Raw genomic sequence first — 18,617 nt, 5'->3', positions numbered from 1 at the left:
CCTCTTCGTTAAATCAATTCCTTTCCTTCTATACCTTTACACTTCAATATTGTACAACTAGTGTGCATACTTCCCTACTGCTCCCTACTACTCTTTCTAAATTTTCTTATAAATCCCTTACTGCTCCCTACACAAATCCCTACTATACTGCCACCATTTTAATTTGTTAGCTGCCTATTATCGCCGCCCCTTATTTGGTAGAGCGAGACTTTAAATACAAAAGAGTAAACCGCTTATTTATTAATTAGAATTATAAAGTATATTACGGGCTCTATTAAATAAATCTTAAAGAATAAAACGGTATATTAAAATTATATTATGATATTAAAAGCAATCTAACATTATCGGCTCTAATAAACCCTCGTATATTTATAGGAAATTAAAAAGATTTTTTAAAAATAAGGTATAAGAAACTATTATCCTTAAAATTAATATAGTTAAGTAAATAATTACTATTATAATATATTTATTTAAAGAGGAGTATAATAGTAACGATTATACTAAATACGCCAACGAAGCTACTATACGCCTAACGGCCAAATATATTACGCTTTACCCAAAGTGGTTTGGCGGCGCCTATATATATTATTACTATATTAAGTAGGGTACTAAATACTTTGTTAAGAAGGAGCTAAAGGAGAAGAAAATAAAGAAGGAAGAAGTAGAGGAAGTATAAGTTCCTTGGACGGAGGATAAGAAAAATAATATTATAAATAAAATAATACTTAATGAATTGGAGGAGATAGAAAATATTCTTATTTCCGATATTAAATAGCGTAGAGTAGTTAAGGCGATTTTGCTGTAGAAGCGTAAGAGGGGAATGTAATTGTATTATATTGATAGTTCTTTAGATATATTTAGTATACAGGAAATTCCAACTACGAATTTTATTTTAATTTTTATATATATATGTACTATTTCTATACGAATAGTATGTTCCGTTTTAATATTTAATATCCAGTAATTACTTTTGATTAAGAACAATTATATTTAATGAATAATAAACGCTTTCTATATTAGATAATTAAATAATATTTTTAATTCAATTAATTTATGTGTACTATATAGAATTAACATATTTATTTTTAATATACTATAATATAAAATAATTTATTTATATAACTTAGCTATTTATAAAATAATTAAAAGACTTATTAATATATTTATAATATTTAATATAAACCAATAAATACCTTTTTTTAAGAAATTACTTTTTGAATTTCTTTAAAAGTAAAAAAGAAATTCTTATTAATAATAATATAAATTATAAATTTAAAATATATTATAGAAATATTTTTATAATTTTATTATATTATTTCTGTTAAACGTGGCTGAATAATATAATTTAAGAGAACTATTAAATAATTCTTTAATTTTTAATATTAATATTTAATTATAATTATATAATAATCCAATAAATTAAATCCTTTTAATAATTATATTTACAATATTAAGTATAATTCTATTTACTATTTAAGTATTTTCGAGAGTTTTATTAATAAATTTATTATCTTCGACTTTTAAAATTATAGAAGAAATATTAAAAGTCTTATATTTCTTTATTTTCTTAAAATATTTAGGAACTTATTTTAAATAAAGAAAAATATACTTAATATACTTATAATGAAATTTATTATAATAAATATAAGAAATAACCTTTTTAATTACTTTTAAAATTTGAAAAGAATTGGAATTTTTATTATAAGATTCAAACACCTCATTATTATTCCATTTATTAATAAAAAGAATACTATTATAATTAGAATCTTTACGCTTAAATTCCTTTAATAAAGACGAAACTAGTATTTTTAAAGTATAAACTTTAAGATCCTTTTTAAATTTTTAAATTATAGAGAAAAATTAATATTTAAACCCTTAATCCGGATTACATGAAATTTAAAATATAAAGATTTAAAGGGGTAATTCGATTTCCCTAGCTTTTAGTTTATGAATTATTATTTTAGTTTTATTTAAATATATTTCTATACCTTAATAAAAAATAAAGGTGAAAAATTCCTTAATAATAAAAATCTTAGAGATTTAACCTTTAAAACTATATAAAACCTTTAAGTTTTATTAAATTAAAAGTGCTAAGGCTTTATATTATTTATCATAAGCAGAACCGTTCGATATTATTAATTATAATTTAACGAGGGCCCTTTGATTATTTTTAGTTTTTTTTTTTAATATTCTTTTTAAATTTCTATAAAGGTAGAATAAACTTGAATTCTTATAACCTAAAGAATATAATTTTTAATACCCTTAAATTAAAGGAGCTTATTAATAACAAAGCTAATTATATCAAATTCTTTTAATTCATATATATATATATATAAATATTCGAATAAATATATCATTATTTATTATAATAATAATCATTTTTATATAAAAAAAATATATATATAATTTACAAGAATTATAAAATGAACGTTTTCAAAATAATTATTTTTAATATTAATAATGCGGGAGCAGTAGAGTATATGAGAATATTCTATTATAAAGAGTAATACCCTTTAAGAAAGTTAATAAGAATGACTATTTCGAAATCAAATTAATATATCCTATAATAATCGTTATCTTATTAGGTATATCCGAGCCCGGTAGGTAATTACTTGCTGGAAGAGTAGGTTTATAACTTTTATTATTAGAAATTTCTATAAAAACATCGGTCCGGTATTAATTAACGAAAATAATTCTAAGAAATATTTTTATAATTTTAAAAACTTAATTATATATATTTATATATTTATATAAATAATAATTTATCTTTTAAAAGAAAACCTAATTAGAAAATCTATATTTTTATTAAAAATAAATAAGTATAAAAATCAAAATATTTATTAAAAGGTTATCTTTTCAAAAGCTATTATATATTTTCGATATATATATTACAAATTTTTGAAGGAATATAATTAAATAAAGAATACAAAATAAGTCGCTAATAATCTTTATTCTTTAAATAGCTATATAGAAATATAGAACTTTATTTATACGAGTCCGTAGTAGGTACTTTGTAAGGGAATTTAAATTAGTTTAGGATATTACGATTAATTACTTCTAATATACGTTAACTAATTCTAGTTACGCTCCCGGGAAAATTATATTCAAATATAGTAAAAAGTCGCCCGTTTTTTAATATAACTATAAAGTATTAACTACTTATTAAATAGATCGTATAATATTTGAAAGTTCTACTATATATTATTTTCTTATAATAGTTTACGTACGTACCGATTTCCGCCCTTATATAGATTTTATCTTCTAAGCGTATATAAATAAATTCTCCTACAATAATATTCTAAAAAGTTTGGAGGAGTAATTTAGTATTATAATGAGTGCTTTAACGCTAGGTCGTTTTTTTAAAATTTTAGAAATTATACTTTAATAGGGATTAAAAACTCTTCCTATTAATGAATTTTGTAAATAAATTAAAGTAATTTATTTTAAATTATTAGTATTATTTTAAAATTGTGGTCTTACAGTTTCTTTATACGGTTTATAAATACTATGGAAATGGTTGAATATTTTTCGAAAATATACGGTTAAAGTTCTTTAAGAGAAATTCGATAAAGTACACGCTATTTTTAATAGAGTAAAGCATTCGGACGAAGTTTATTTTATTCGGAAATTAAATAAATAGGAATTATAATATTATTTTGCGAAATCTTTCGATTTTTATTTACCTTGGGAATTTTTTTTATTTATTTTAAACATTATTTCCTATATATAGTATAAGAGAAATCAAATTTCCTATAATGTTATAAGGGCGGGTAGATTATACTTAGTCTAAATTATATATAGTATATTAATATTTATTTAGAATTGCGCGAATTTAGTATTAAAGTATATACGGGTATTAATATATATTTATATTACGTCCTATAGTTTTATATTAGTATTTTTTATAACGATAGAGAGGTCCGGTTTTATTAGTAAGTAAAAAGTATTAGGAAATATAAATTTATATTAATATAAATATAATTTAATTGCGAGAATAAAATTAATATAGTAGTAAGTAGATTTCATTATATTGTAATTAGGAGTAAAATTTAATAGATTTTAAAACCCTAGCGTATAGCTCTAAATTTAATTATTATTTTTAAGTTAGGTACCAGTAAAGAAGACCTTCTTATATAATATAATATAGTAGAAAAGGATTAAGTACTATTAATATACGGTCTGGAGCGACCGTTTAATATATAAAATATTTTCTTCTAAGGAAAGAGTATCAATAATTAACGTATCGAAAATTAATAGAAGTAATTGCGCGATAACTAAACGCTTTTTTAAATAGTAAATTTCCCCCAATTACGTATAATCGGCTTTAATTTAATATTAGTAAAATTATTTTAAGATATTTAAATCTATAGATACGTAGGCGTTTATTAGAGTTAAAGATTATATAATATTATTATATACTTTTATACCCCGGATTCGAACCGAATTTTCGGACTTTATAGAATATTAGAATTGATATATTATCCGGCTTTAATATAATCGCTATTATATTATATCCGGAAGATTAATAATTTTATATTATAAATATAATAAGGTTAAAACTCTTAATTACTAGTATAAAATAGATTAGGGGTAGTATATATACTTAAAGAATATTATTCGGTAAAATAATTTTGAATTCGATCGATATTTACTTTAAGAAATAATAGAGTTGTACGCTTTAATTATAGAAAGTTTCGTCTTATACGTTCGAAATATTTAAAACTAATTATTTTCGGGATTAATTGAAGGAATATAAGTTGGTACAAAAAATTCCAGCCGCATATTTTATAGAATTATTAATAGGTAGCTTCGATAAGGTAAAGGAATTGGTTAAATAAGGGGGAGGAAACGTAGATAGAATAATAGAGGTATTAGAGGGCGGAATTAATAGAATCGAAGGTAGTAATAAATATTAGTACGATTAGTACCGAAATTAGAAATAATTAAACACTTTTAGAATTAATTGACCGTTAATACTATAAAAAATACTATAAATATATAAATAAATTAAAATAATAGTATAGTTTAACTAATAGTAAAAGGTATTTATATATTTATTTGTTTAAGTATAAATAATATTCTTATAATATAAAACCAAACGGTCTGCGTTTATATATATTAATACTTCTATTATAAATGAAATATATTAATAAAGTTTCGTGAAGATTACTAATTTATATTTACGAAGATAGGAATATATAAGTTAAAAAAAATTAAAAAATTAAAAAATACTAAAAGAAAGAAAAAAAGTTATGAACGTAATTCGAACTTGGAAGCTCAACGATATATTTCTTTTATATATACTACTTAATTACTAAATTTTTAAATTTTACGTTCTATTTAAATATATATAAAACTTATATTTAATTACTGTAATTTATTAAACTTTATTTTAAAAATTCAAATCCTATAATATAAATAAGTAGAAAGAATAATATTCTTTACGATCTTAATACTTTACTTATATTCTAATACGTTTAATACGGATATTATAAAGTAGCGAAGAATATAAGGTTTAAATAAATACGGAATATTAATTCTATTATTATTATAAAGATTGTCCGCGAATAAAAAGAGAAAGTTAATATTTTAAAGGTTTACTATCTATAATTATAAATTAAAAGCGCTAGGGGTACTTCGGTTAGGGTATGCGCGGAATTAAAACTATCGAAACTAATTGGCCGCGAGCCTTTCCGGCCCTTTATAAAATATACGAGAATTTCCTTAATATTAGCCAAGTTAATAAAGTCTGCTCTATCCGAAATAATATAATTTAATATAATAATATTACTATCTACCGACCCTTACTTATTATCTTCTATATCATTTTCTTTTTGGAATTTAGCCTACTATTAGGAAGAGGAGGGAATATCTTCGTACTCCGTTTCTTCTTTCAAATTAAATTTTCTCTTTATACTTACACTTCGGCTAATACTACCCTCCTACTTAATTTAATATTCTTATTTAATCTTTAACACTTATATTATATTAAATTCCACTCTCGTATTTAATTCCCTTTTAATACCCGGCTCCACTCTTATTTTTAATTCCCTTTTAATACCTAATTCCCTCTTAATACCTAATTCCTTCTTAACGGCCGGTTCCCTCTTAATGCCCGGCTCCTTTTTAATACCTAACTCCTACTTAATATCTTTCTTTAAGGCCGATATTTATTTAAAAATAGGAAAAGAAACGGAATTCCCGTTGCGTAGGAAAGCGGCCTATTTTTATGTATGCTTTAACGTTATTATTTTATAAATAGCGTCGGCGTTAATAGAATTATCGCTATCCCTCATAATAATAATTTAAATAAAGGTAATTACTATAGGTTACTTTTTCTTTACTTTACTTATAATCTTTATCTTTTTTTAAACCTATCGAAGTTAATTAGCTTTAATAATTCTATATAAAAATTAATAAATTATACTTTATTACTATTTAAAAAAAGGTCGGTACTAACGAATTTAAATTTATTAATATTAGTATCCTTAGGGGCCTTCTTATTAAATATATATTATTCGCCGATTTAATAAATAAAATAAAAATAATCATCGAATAACCCTTTATTTAAAACGTAAAATTTAACATAAGTATAAATAAAACGATATAGGAGTTTATTATTTACGGTAGGCCCTTTCTTACCCTTTTAATATTTAATATATTTTAAATACTAATTAAAAATAATTATTTAAATATTTTAAAGCAAAGGTTTTTCGATTAAGGAAACGGCTTATTAACAGTAAATTACATTAATTTCTATAATTTTGTTAAAAGGAATATCTTTTATAACTATTGGGACGGAAATAATAGGGATAATAAATATTCGTTTTTTAATATAATTAGGATCAAGGATAATAATAATATTAATTTAGGTAAATAGAAATAGACGGGTAGGGGTACCTACTAAGGAATCTAAATTTATAATAAAAATAGTTTTTAGTATATTAAAAAATACCATTTTAATAACGAGCGGTTATCTATAATTAATATATATTAATTATATTAAATAGTTAATTAAAATATCGGAATAGCGAACGTTAATTTCGAAGTAACGTATAGAAGATATTAGAATAAAAGTAAGTTACATAAATATTATAAACTTATAAAATTAAATAACGGGTAATAAGTAAACGTTTAGAAGGGTAATAAGGAATATAGAAGGGTAGTGTTTATTGAGAAGAAATTAGGAAGAATTGAATTTAATCGGAGGTAGTTAGTCTCTCCTTTAAATATTAAAAACCGTTTTAGTAGTAAGTATTATAGTATAATTTAATTGGTTATCGGGGGTATAAATATAGTACGCTCTTTAGGATAGGTATTAGGAATATACATTAAAAATATTATATTAATTTAAATTTATTATAAAAGTAGATTTATTTCGATTAATTTTTATTATTTATTAAATAAATATAATTTTATTTACGTTTATTAATAATAAAATTAAAAAGACTTTGTAAGTCAAATATATATATTAAATTAATTAGGAGTTTTATTAAATTAAGAATCATTTTTCGAATTATTTTAAAAACTTCTTTATATTTATAATAATTATAATAAATTTAATTCAAAAGAAATATATAATTATTTAATTTAATTATATTCCTTTATATAAGAAATAATTGTTTTATATAAAAGCTTTATTTAATACTTTATATAAATAATTCAATATTTTAAAAGTTTTAAATTAAATTATTTATATAAACATTAAATATATATTATATAATTAATAGGTTGTATAAATATATATATTATTTTTTAATTAAATAGAATCGAATAAATTGAATTAAATATTCGTAATTCAAATTCTAATTTATATATAATTCTAACCTTTATAAAAAGTATATAAATAATTTAAATTATATTAAACGGCTTAAAATAAACCTATAGTGTATATAATTTAATTAAGGTAAATTAGGACCTTTGTTAATAAGGGAACTATTTATTCTTTTAATTTTGAAACCTTTTAAAATTTAAAAATAATCTTTTTATTCATTTTTAGTATACGGAATTAAAAGAATTATCTTTATAATTTTTAGAAGACGAAAAACGCAACCTTATAATTATATTATTTATAAAATAATTAAATAATTTAAAAAATCTACAAGAAGGAAACTTCTTTAACATAAAAAAGGATTTTATAATAATTAAATATTATATAGTTATATTCTAACTAATTTATTATTTATTTATGGTAATTATATATTTAATATCTTTATTAAATAACCGTTAACGGTTCTTTTTAATCTTGAAGATTTTAATTTTATACTTTTTTTTATTTACGTTTCATAATTTTTCGAATCGATTTATAATATAAATATTTTGACTACCGGAATTTAATATACCTTTAATTACAATTTCATATAATCCCTTAGGAAAGAAGTATTTAAATATTTATATTATTTTATTAAATATAGTTTTTTTAATTATATTATAGAATTACTCAAATATTTATAAAGTTTAAAATATTTTTAAATTATAAGTAATTTAAAAACCTAATACTAATCATAATAAAGGTTATTCTCTTTATTAAAACGGTCAAATAAATACATTTTAAGGGAATTAATAATAAATTTATAAAATATATAATTTTCAAAAGAATCAAACCTTTTAAAGAAAAAATATTTAAATAGCGTTCTATTTCTACCTTTAATATAATTTAGGAATCTAACGGATTTGATTACTAAAGGGTTTAATTTATAATTATTAAATAAAAGTTTTTAAAAGTTTTATTATTACTTTAATATTTAAATTAGATAACGCCCCAATCTTAAACTTTTCATTCATTCTTTATTATTGTTATTTTAAATATAATAAATATAAAAGGTTTTATACGTTTTATAATATTTAATAGAATAAATAAATTTTTTAAAAGTAACTATTTAAACGTATAAAATACATTTAAACTCTAACTATATAATTACTTTTAATTTATTACTTAGCGTTTAACGCATTTTACCCTTACACTTTATAATTTTAGCGCGAACCTAACTTAAAACCCTCTCCAAATCCTTAATCTTATAGTTACGAATAATTTTAATAGAAAAGGGGACTTTATCTTACTTCTTCTTCTCTTCGGCTTTTTCAAAAGTTAAAAAGAATATTAGTAAATAAATATAATAATTAAAATAAAGATAAAAATATAATATACCCTTACGTAGAAAGTAATCTTTCCCCTCGGCTTTATAATAATAATTAGTTTAAATACCCTTATTAATAAATTTACCGCCGGAAACGCAATTAGCGAAAGGATTATAATTATTAATAATTATATATTTAGTATAAAGGCTTTTATTAGTCTTAGTGCTAAAAAAATAACGGGTTAGGCTGATAAATTACTTAGGGTAGTCCTACTTTAGAACCGAAGTAACTAGCTCTCCTTTTACTTAATATCCTTTAAAATTAAAGCGGCGGATAATAATCTATACTCTTTTATTAAATTCAGTTACCTTTAATATCGATTAATTAATTTTAATAAGTATTTTTACTCCGTTTATAATTAAAATGGTATAACTTTTAGTAATATTGTCATTATGGAATTTCTTAATAGCGAAATATAAACGTTTTTCGTTAGGCTAATTATTATCTAATTCTTTTAATACTTTATCGTTATTTATATTTTACGCGACAGATTTGCCTTTAAAGGTATAGGGCCGGAATTTTACAACAATATTACTTTCTTTCTTAATAGATATATTTTCCTTTTTTAACGTTAATTTAAAATAAATATACGTTAGTTTTATATATAATATACGTTTATAAATTGATTTTGGTACGTTATAGTCGTTAATAGGTGATAAGTTATTATTGTAGTGAAAGTGTTTATGTGTATTAAGGTGTACGAAGAAGCAGGGTTATATATAATATAAGATAAATTTAATTACTAAATTAAATCTACACTAACGCGCCTAGGCGCGTACCTAGTGCCTGCAGTTGATATAGGCTATTTTCTGACCAAACTTTTTCAATTGAGTATAGTCAACACTTGGGCCACCGTATAGTAGTTCGAAGTGTTCTCCCTCCTCCTCGTCCGAGCACCCTCCTAGTCTCTCCTCCCACCTGTGATGTCTTCCTCACCTTTTCCACCCGCGCACTGGATGCTTCAAGTTCTTTGCTCACCTCTCACACAGACCCACCGATCTTTGACAATATTGTCACAATTACACGACATCAAGACCTTGATCCCACCTAGGTTCGTTCCAACAGCGTAAAGGCGCGCGGCAAGTTCCACTGCCTGTCCTTGTTGTTGACTTGCCCTCACGTCATGAGGTTATTCAGGCGTCCTTGTCCTGCGCAGAAATGATATTCTCATCCCTTCATGAAATCTCGTCGTCGATGAAAACATCATGGCCGCGAGATACGAGAATGCTTGGATCCTTTGAAGTCAGGGTCAGGCCCCAGGAGGCCAGGACGTCGTTGGTCGTTGGGTTGCTTCTGAATGCCGTGAGCAGTGGCGAGCTTTCACCGTTCCCACTCCACGCAGGACAAGCCTTTGATCAGTCATCGGCAAAAGAACGTCAAGGTCCCTTACCCAGCAAAAAGAGCCCACATTCCGTGACGACAGGTCGTCTCATGGCATGAGGTTATCGACATGCCAATGCAACAGCGGGTGGCCTCATGGGGACATCCAACGTCCAGCCTTCATCCCAATCTTGCACTCCACAAGGCAGGGCACCCAACACAACAGACGAGAATCCCTGACAGGCTGACAGGCAGGCTGCTGGCTTGTCCAGGCAAAGTTGTCTGTTGCAATGCTACTAATAGTGGCCGCCGAGCAGGCAAAGTGCAAAGTATGAGCATGCAAAAGAAGGCGTCCAAGAACATTTACGCGAATCAGATTGGTCAATCATCTAGTTTGGGAGCCTCGCCGACGTCGTCCTAACTGACTCTTTTCTATCACACATTCACACTCGGCTGTCGACAGCTAGAGGTACCCCTCGCTGACCTCGATCTCGGCTGTTATCTCGGGCGGTCCCCTATCATCTCACGTATCACAGGTGGCGGGGCACACACATGCCTGCGTCGTAATACAGGCCGCCCTCCCACGTCTAGTTCAGGTTCTGGCCTCTCACACAAGTTCTTCGCAACGGCAAGTCACGTTCAACATCCTGGCACTACCTGGCACACGCTCGCCTGGCAGTCCACCCCCCTGGTCAGCAGCAGCGTCAGCAAAAAGGTGTCTACCATTGCTCCCGTCGGGCTTGGTACTACTAGTACTAGTAGGAGAGGGACCTGACTGACAGTGCCCGCCTCCCACCCTCACGTTTTCGTTTCGTTCCCCAAAGTATACACGCTCGCTTTGCCCTTCCCACACGTTTTTTTTCCGCACCGCGGGTCACTCACTCATCTCCGCCTCGTCTCTCTCTCCCAGTCTCAGGCTCAGGCTCTCTGCCCTCTCTCTGTTGACAAATCAAGGGGCCCCGGGGCAGACATGCTGCACTGCGGACAGCCACACCTGTTTCCTCACACGCACAACCACATTTGTTGGAATCAAGCTTAACCTCTGTGTCCCGTCAACGCAACCTCGCGGAAGCGGAAGCCAGCAAACCCAAACCCAAACACCCAGGTTTCCTTCCAGTGCTTCCACTCCCTTTTCGGACGCTCCCGTGTTTGGGTCACGGCCAGGGCTGCTTCATCCACAGGCCCGTCGTTCCGTTAACGTCCAAGCACGCACCTCTCCAGATTGAGCGCCCGCCCTCGTCTCTATTCGTCGCCTCTGCTTCCTCCGCCTGATTTCGCTGGGCCGTTCTGCCCCCTTCTGCCCCCTTTTCGTCCCATCGCCGCCCCCTTGTTGGCCGCCCTCGTGCAACGTGCTGCGTGGTCCCACCTCCTACAGTCCTACTACAACAGTACCTTGCCTCCCAGGAACCGAGCCGACCCCACAGGATTTGCCTATCCGGCTCGTCACCCTCACCGGCTTCCCTCGTGCCTTGCCATGTCTGGGTGCTCGCAGGCTGCTCTCGTCCCGCTCCATGAAAATCACGTCTGCCGCGACGAATTGCGCTTGCTAGATCCAGCGTGGTTCCGGTTTGACCCCTCCTCGTCGTCACATCAACTCGCGTGTTGCATCTGGGTTCGATAACCACACTCGTCCCAAGGCGGCCAATCCTCAGACACGACACAGGCCACCAACCTACTACCTCTATCTAGGCAATTGCTTTACCTCGAACTCGGGGAACACAAGATGGACCACCCAAACAACACCGGCTACAATGCCTCCTTGTTCGCTGCAAGGCCAACTTCACATGCAAGTACCCGCTCTTCCCACACACTCTCTTGCTTTGCTGTCCCCCCTGATGTCCTCAGAGACGCCTAGCTTGATTGCTTGCCCAGAGTTTTGGACCCAAGTCCTACTACTTACTGTCCTGGCTAACAGCACCCCGTGTTTTGCTCAACACCAGGTTTTCCATTCTACGATACCTCATACATCAGGCCCGGCGGGTGCTGATGTCCGCTCAAATAAAAGAAAACGAGAAGGGGATCTCGCGGGCTCTGTCCGCAGCCCCCCTGGTCTCAGCTCTTTCACCTCTGCCTCACTGCAAGGGGCACAGGATGTGCCGTACCTTTTCCCCGGTCGTGCCCCCAGTCTAGAGGAGTTTGGCGCATATCATCATGCGGGCCAAAATGCATTGCAAGGCGCGCTGCCAGGTATGTTTCGTCCACCGGGCAAACACTGTTGAGACCGGTCTCTCACTAGCTTTGCAGACCCGGGCAACTTCGATCCAATCCACTATCCGCTCGCAGGCCCAGCAATACGGAGCGGCCTCTCAGAAGCGTGCTCGGCCTTGGCACCATATTCCCCGGTAACTCAACCCCATTGTTTCTCCCAGTCAACTGCAATTGCCCCTACTCCAGAGAATGCCTATCCGACCTATCAATCGTCGATCAATGACTTCAAGGTCGGCGACCTCCCTGGTGGTGATGGTTTCAGAGCGCCAAACGCCCCGGGGATGGGCCACAAAGCCGACAGCTATGCCCAAGAACCGGTCACCTTCTGCCATCCCATGCAGTCACACACGACGCTCGCTATATCTTCCCCTTCGTTGTCCCATCCTGACGATGCTGCCATGTCCTCTTCATTCTTCCCTCCTCAAGGTCACAGTCATATGACCTACGTCTTCCAACCACAGAGCCAGCTAAGCGGCTACGGTGCTTTGAGCAAATCCTCCTTTTCAGAGCCAAACCTACACAATTCCCGATTTCCAACTTCCATGGACCAGAATTTTGGGTATGGCCGTGTTCAAGCCATGCAGGGGTCTGAGGTGAATCGTTCCATCATGGCCCCGACAGAAACATCCATGATTGTGCCTGCAACATCGGCATCTGGGTATCAGCAAGATCATATTGTACCACAACAGCAACGATGGGTGGAGGTCGTGAAGGGCAGAGAGGATAGAGTCATGAAGGAAGAGCTGGTGGGCGACTCTGACTTTGAAGAGCGTGAAATTGTGCCTGTATCATCACCGTTGGGCGGCTCCTATGAGGACCTCTCCCATACTCTGACTGAGTCTAACATGGGTTTGGCCGGCGCCGGCAGCTCGGGCAGGACAGAGAATGCTTTGCGGAGAGGCTCGGTCGATAAGAAGAAGCGTGGTCCGCTGGGAGAAGACAAGCGGAAAGCAACGTGCGACACTCGTAGCATGGGCGCCTGTATAAGATGCCACAATCAGCGGATTCGGGTAAGTACTGTCGATACCACAACAAATACCAGTTCACGCATGCTAACCAGGGAACAGTGCCACCCCAACCCACTGGAGCCACACAACCGTGATGCTCCGTGTCAATCATGCCTCGCATTTTCCAAAGACTCGAAGAAGACCATCCACAACATCCCTTGTCTTCGCGACAAGATCATTGGGATAAGGATCTTCCGCGCCGGCGGATTGAACTTGACGAAACGCTTCACTCATACTCAAGTCGTCGATGTCGATGTGAGTGACCAGTGGGGCCCTGCTCGCCGAGTCGAGATGGTTCAGGGGTTGTGCAACGAACCAAAGGTGGTCGTACGACTATGCAAGGCGCCCATCGTTTTGGAAGTTCGTCGTTTCAACCCGGCTCCCACAGATATCAACGAGCGAAGATATGTCGCCAACGGCTATCCCGCGGTTCAGCCTTTGCAGCCTTTTTGCCTCGTTAATGTGGAAAGCGCCGCTTTGCAGTTCAATCATTACATCAACGCCAACGCTCTTCATGGTCTTGAGGAGGCTGTTGAGAAGTCTGATGACATTGTCAAGCGGACCTTTGCTATCATTGCCGAGAAGTGCCGCTCACTTACTGTAAGTCTCTCGCATGTTTCAGTGCATTGATTATCGTCACTAACGGGATTCGCCTAGAAGACGACAAAAGACAAGAACAGCAAGAGTAACAAAGAGGACAAGCGTCAAAGGGACCAGAGAGAGCTGTTAATAAATGCAGTCCGCCTTTGGTTTGCTATCCGTAAGTGCCCTCCTCCAATGCTTTGAACAGCAATGCTGATAAAGTTCTCCAGGCCATGGCATAGGGTCCGCATGGCTAGATAGCAGCTCCGACACGCTTGATATGGATCCAGTCTACAAGGATGACTACCCGCTCTATGGGCGGGTCGACGTGCCACGCATGATTGTCGCCCAGTTCGATAGCATTCGGCATGAGCGTATTTATAAGAATATCGCTCCCCGAGTGCTTAAGCTTTACGAGAAGCTTATCACATCGAGTGACATGCAGAACTGGTTCACCATTTATCTGGTAACATTCCTATTCCTCCATCAAGTCAGCTGTATCTCATTCGATCGGTATCGCCGTGTCAGAGATAACTCTGGTGGCAGGCAACAGGTGTGTGAACTCAATATTCTCGTGGATGAGGCAAGACGAGCTAACTGTTGGTTGCGTAGGAAACCCGTTATGGACCGATTGGGCCGAGTCCCAATTCTCCCTCTGAATTTGTTGAGAGTGCTTTCGTCGAGGAGGTACAACACGGTGGCGTGGTTCTTCTGGCCTACTGGCAGTACTTCAAGCGCGCCGACCTCATGCGCTTGGACTGGGATAACATAGTCGATACCAAGTTAAGCACTCTGGAACCAGGGCAAGCCGAGCTTTTGCGGTGGACTGTTGAGCAGTTGAAGAGCGTTGATCCGAATACAGGAAGGACCAAGTGTAGGTGCTGTCGTGATGTGGGATAATGAGAGCCAATGCTAACTCGGACACAGTGGATAGCATTCCCAAGACCCCAGCCCAAGGCTGCTGGGAGCACGAATTGTACTGGGTATCGCGGATGTTCGACTCAACTTCGACAAGGGAGTCACAGTGGTCACCTCCCAAGACCTTTACTCGCGCTAAGCCGAGTGTTGGGCGAGAGTATACACCGCCTAGACCATCTCAGTCGCCTTGATTGTCCCGCATTTTCTTTCTGTCCATGATATTGACAGCGATGTTGGAATTATGGCTTGTTTGGATGTGTCTTGAACAAGTTCCTCTTGGCTCATTATTGGTTCGCATTCTTCCCTTCAGCATTGGCATCAAGCATTGAGGACGGAGTGACTGTCCATGTGAAGTGGCGCTTTTGCTTTTTACGTCTTTCACTTTTCGCGCTTCATAGGCTCTTACCAAGACAATCACGGCAACGAACACTCCTTTAACCCATGTACCGGTGCAGCCCCAAAGAGTTAGATTTCATCATTCCGCCTTTTTCCTTGCGGACTGCGGTCCATCTCCTTCGAGGCCTCCGCAATGAGGGAACAGACGGACAAACAGACAGAGACGAGGGTCAAGGGCAGGAAAAACGTGGTTGCTGTTGCTCGCGCAATGGCCTGTTAGTATTTCCCAATAACACATGATGTTGCATGATGTTGACTTTGATGGTAGCTTTGTTGTCAATGACAAAGCTGCGGTTCTGGTGCTACTTTTGATGGAGTGTTGTCGATGTCGCTTGGACGACTGTACTGCCCCACCTAGGAACTGGTCAACTTCCTATCGTGAACTGGTTCGTCTTGTGTGTAAACAAAGCCCCTGAAAGGTGCAGTTCATTCAGCTCTTCTTTTGCGGGTATATCCTTGTGAAAAAGTGTGGGGATTTGCTTGGGGCCAAGGGCGTTCAGCTCTTGTCGTGGACAGCCACAAGCAGACGGAGTTCGTGCCTGTAGTTGTGATTGGAGGTGTTTCCGGGGAAAAACGAGTTACCGGTCGAACTGTATGTAACCAGAAAAAAACATAAAAAAAAAATAAAACATCTGTAGTAGTGAAAAGAAGAAGACGACGGACGGTGATCATGCTCGTGGTAGAAAGAAGAAGGAAAATGGACAAAAAAGATATTGAGACTCGGATACCGGGAGTCGAACCCGGGGCTGTTGAGAGAGCAGTCACTCCTGAGAAGTGAGAGTCAACGATGTTACCGCTACACCATACCCGATTGAACTGATATGGTCCGATTTGTTGTTGTTGAACCTTTCGGAATTGCTGGTTATGAATGCGTGGTGAAGATTTTGCCTGTGGATGTGGATGTGGATGTGGTGAGGGTTCATCTACAAGTAGGCGTTGGATCCGGATGTGGGTGGAGTGTGGACCGTGGAAACCTCGGCGGGGGATTCTTGTGGGCCTTGGGAGATGCGATGACATGAGTGCACGTCAGGAACATAGGGAATCACAAACACGCGAGAAGATGAAATGAAAGAGTTCAGACTTAGAGAGAACTGGCAAGGCCCAACTTTGAGATTGAAGACAGCTGCGTTTGACTTGCATGTGTTGGTTCGTCATTTCGATCTCTTCCGGGCCCCGGCAATCGGTTATGCAAGGAACGGCAGCCACAAGCGATCGAAGGACAAGGGTACTTACAGCTTAGTCATCGCCAAGCGCCCGCGCTGCCTGCCGGATGGCATCGATAAGATAAGATTAGCCCAAATGCAGCCGGCCGCGGATTTGGCCAGTTCATTCAATTGCCTATCATTTGGCGAGCTCCGAGCTGCGAGCTGTCCTCTTGTGGGACCAGTTCCATTGTCACCACAACATCATCCTCCACGCCCGCATCTTCGATACCCCGTGGCTTTACCTACCACATCCGCAGCTTGCGAACCACTCCTTTCGCGTGCGAAAAACAAACCATACTCCTCACGACCAAATTATAATCCGATCGTCGCTGCGGTATCACCTTCTCGATCGAGCAAATACATTCCAACCAGAAGATCATCAACACTGGCATCCCAACCGAGACCGAGACATCAAGTCCACGAACCAAGACACGTCGTCTTCCGATCGTTCAAACCCACGACCACCACCGCATTCCAACCTAACACAACCACTTTCCCACCAAACAACCAATACCCAAACCGCCAAAATGGCCGAAGACCTAAACACCTACACCCACCTCCCCCTCACCATCGACCCCCAATCCAAGTCCATCTCCCTGCACCCCTCCGCCGGCCTCTCCTCCGTCCAGACCCGTGCCCTCGAATCCGAACTCGCCGCCTTGAACAACCTCCACCGTTCCCTCCACAGTCTCGACCCCCCGCACTTGGTCCCCCCTCCCCCAATCCCCGTCAACCCCAAGCGCAGCGCACAAGTCTCCAAGCTGCGCGACTCGGGCAACGCCGAGTACAAGAAGCAAAAGTACGGCGAGGCGGCCAAGTTTTATACCCTCGGCATCCAAATGGCGCTTGCCCGGCCGTTGTGGGAACCGAGTCAACTAGTGCGGGAGGAAGTCCACTCTTTGTTCTCTAACAGGGCGCAAGCACACATGTGGATGCAGGAGTGGCCTGAGGCTGCTGTTGATGCTGAGGCGTCTGTTGAAGCGAAGAGGGTGGGGAATGCTAAAGCGTGGTTTAGACGGGGCAAAAGCCTGTTGGAGATGGGACGACTCGAAGAGGCGAGGGAGTGGGTGGGTAGGGGATTGGAGGTGGAGGGGGAGGAGAAGGAGTTGGCGGAGTTGGGGAGGGAGATTGAGAAGCGGTTGGAGGCTAGGTCTGCTGGGTCTGCTGGGGCTGGGGCTGGGGCTGACAACTAGGAGAAGGATGTGCAACAGGGACAGGGACAGGCTTAGGGGGCAGGAAATGGGTGGGAGATGGAGTGGGAAGGGGTGGGGAGGAGTGTTGAGGCGGGCATGTTTCGGGAGTTGGCTGCTGTGGTGATGCATTCTGATAAACGGAAAGAGTGTGTTGGCGAGAAGGTAAGGGTGTTAAAGGTGGGGCGGAGAAGTGGGTTGATTGCGAGGGACAGGACGATTTGGCGGGTTCGTTCATGATGACAGGATCAGAATCTGAAGAATAGGTTTGGAGGAGCCCGGATCACGGGCTCGAGTCCGCGTTGCCCGTTACCCGTGGCCCTCGAAACCTGAGCGAATCTCGACAGCCCCCGGAGGAAAGCAGTTCAAGACGTTGCGTTATTTGATATACCTGCTGTGCTTACTGGCTTTGAAGGAAGGAACACGCACGCACGCAGAGGGACTTTGTTATTTCATGTATTACATCTTTTTAGGGATACACGCAGCGCTGTCAACAGTCAGCGCTTTGACTCTGCTTTTACTATTATGCAGATAGTTGCGCGTTAGGGCGTCGGGTACAAATAATTGGGATCATTTGTTAACAACATCATCGTGACCGTTAATGGCACAATCTAGATAGAGTGACTGTTTCGTGACATCGCAGAACCAAGAAG

At 36.1% G+C, this 18,617-nt stretch overlaps 2 protein-coding genes and 1 non-coding gene across 3 annotated transcripts; 2 read left to right on the top strand and 1 right to left on the bottom strand.

Annotated features, from left to right (window-relative positions):
• Window positions 1-12,621: 12,621 nt before the first annotated feature.
• Window positions 12,622-15,364, top strand: B0H65DRAFT_419113 (uncharacterized protein; the record flags this gene model as incomplete). The annotated part of the gene is made up of 7 exons (XM_062824183.1): window positions 12,622-12,645; window positions 12,828-13,676; window positions 13,734-14,273; window positions 14,331-14,433; window positions 14,486-14,808; window positions 14,868-15,129; window positions 15,183-15,364. 7 exons carry the CDS (start codon window positions 12,622-12,624, stop codon window positions 15,362-15,364), a joined length of 2,283 nt encoding a protein of 760 aa, XP_062683794.1.
• Window positions 15,365-16,288: 924 nt separating this feature from the next.
• Window positions 16,289-16,380, bottom strand: B0H65DRAFT_t73. The gene has a single exon. It is a non-coding gene; the product is annotated as a tRNA-Glu (tRNA).
• Window positions 16,381-16,931: 551 nt separating this feature from the next.
• B0H65DRAFT_454977 (uncharacterized protein) lies at window positions 16,932-18,025 on the top strand. Its single transcript, XM_062826214.1, has one exon. The coding sequence runs from the start codon at window positions 17,302-17,304 to the stop codon at window positions 17,965-17,967; it is 666 nt and encodes a 221-aa protein (XP_062683793.1). The 5' UTR covers window positions 16,932-17,301; the 3' UTR covers window positions 17,968-18,025.
• Window positions 18,026-18,617: the final 592 nt, after the last annotated feature.

Source organism: Neurospora tetraspora, assembly GCF_033439725.1.
Source record: "Neurospora tetraspora strain CBS 560.94 chromosome Unknown B0H65scaffold_2, whole genome shotgun sequence".
NCBI classification, from domain to species: Eukaryota; Fungi; Ascomycota; class Sordariomycetes; order Sordariales; family Sordariaceae; genus Neurospora; species Neurospora tetraspora.
This window is presented reverse-complemented; position numbering and strand designations above follow the sequence as displayed.

Excerpts from the sequence above, each read along its gene's own strand:
- B0H65DRAFT_454977 (XM_062826214.1), top strand. The coding sequence starts at position 17,302 with ATGGCCGAAGACCTAAACACCTACACCCACCTCCCCCTCACCATCGAC.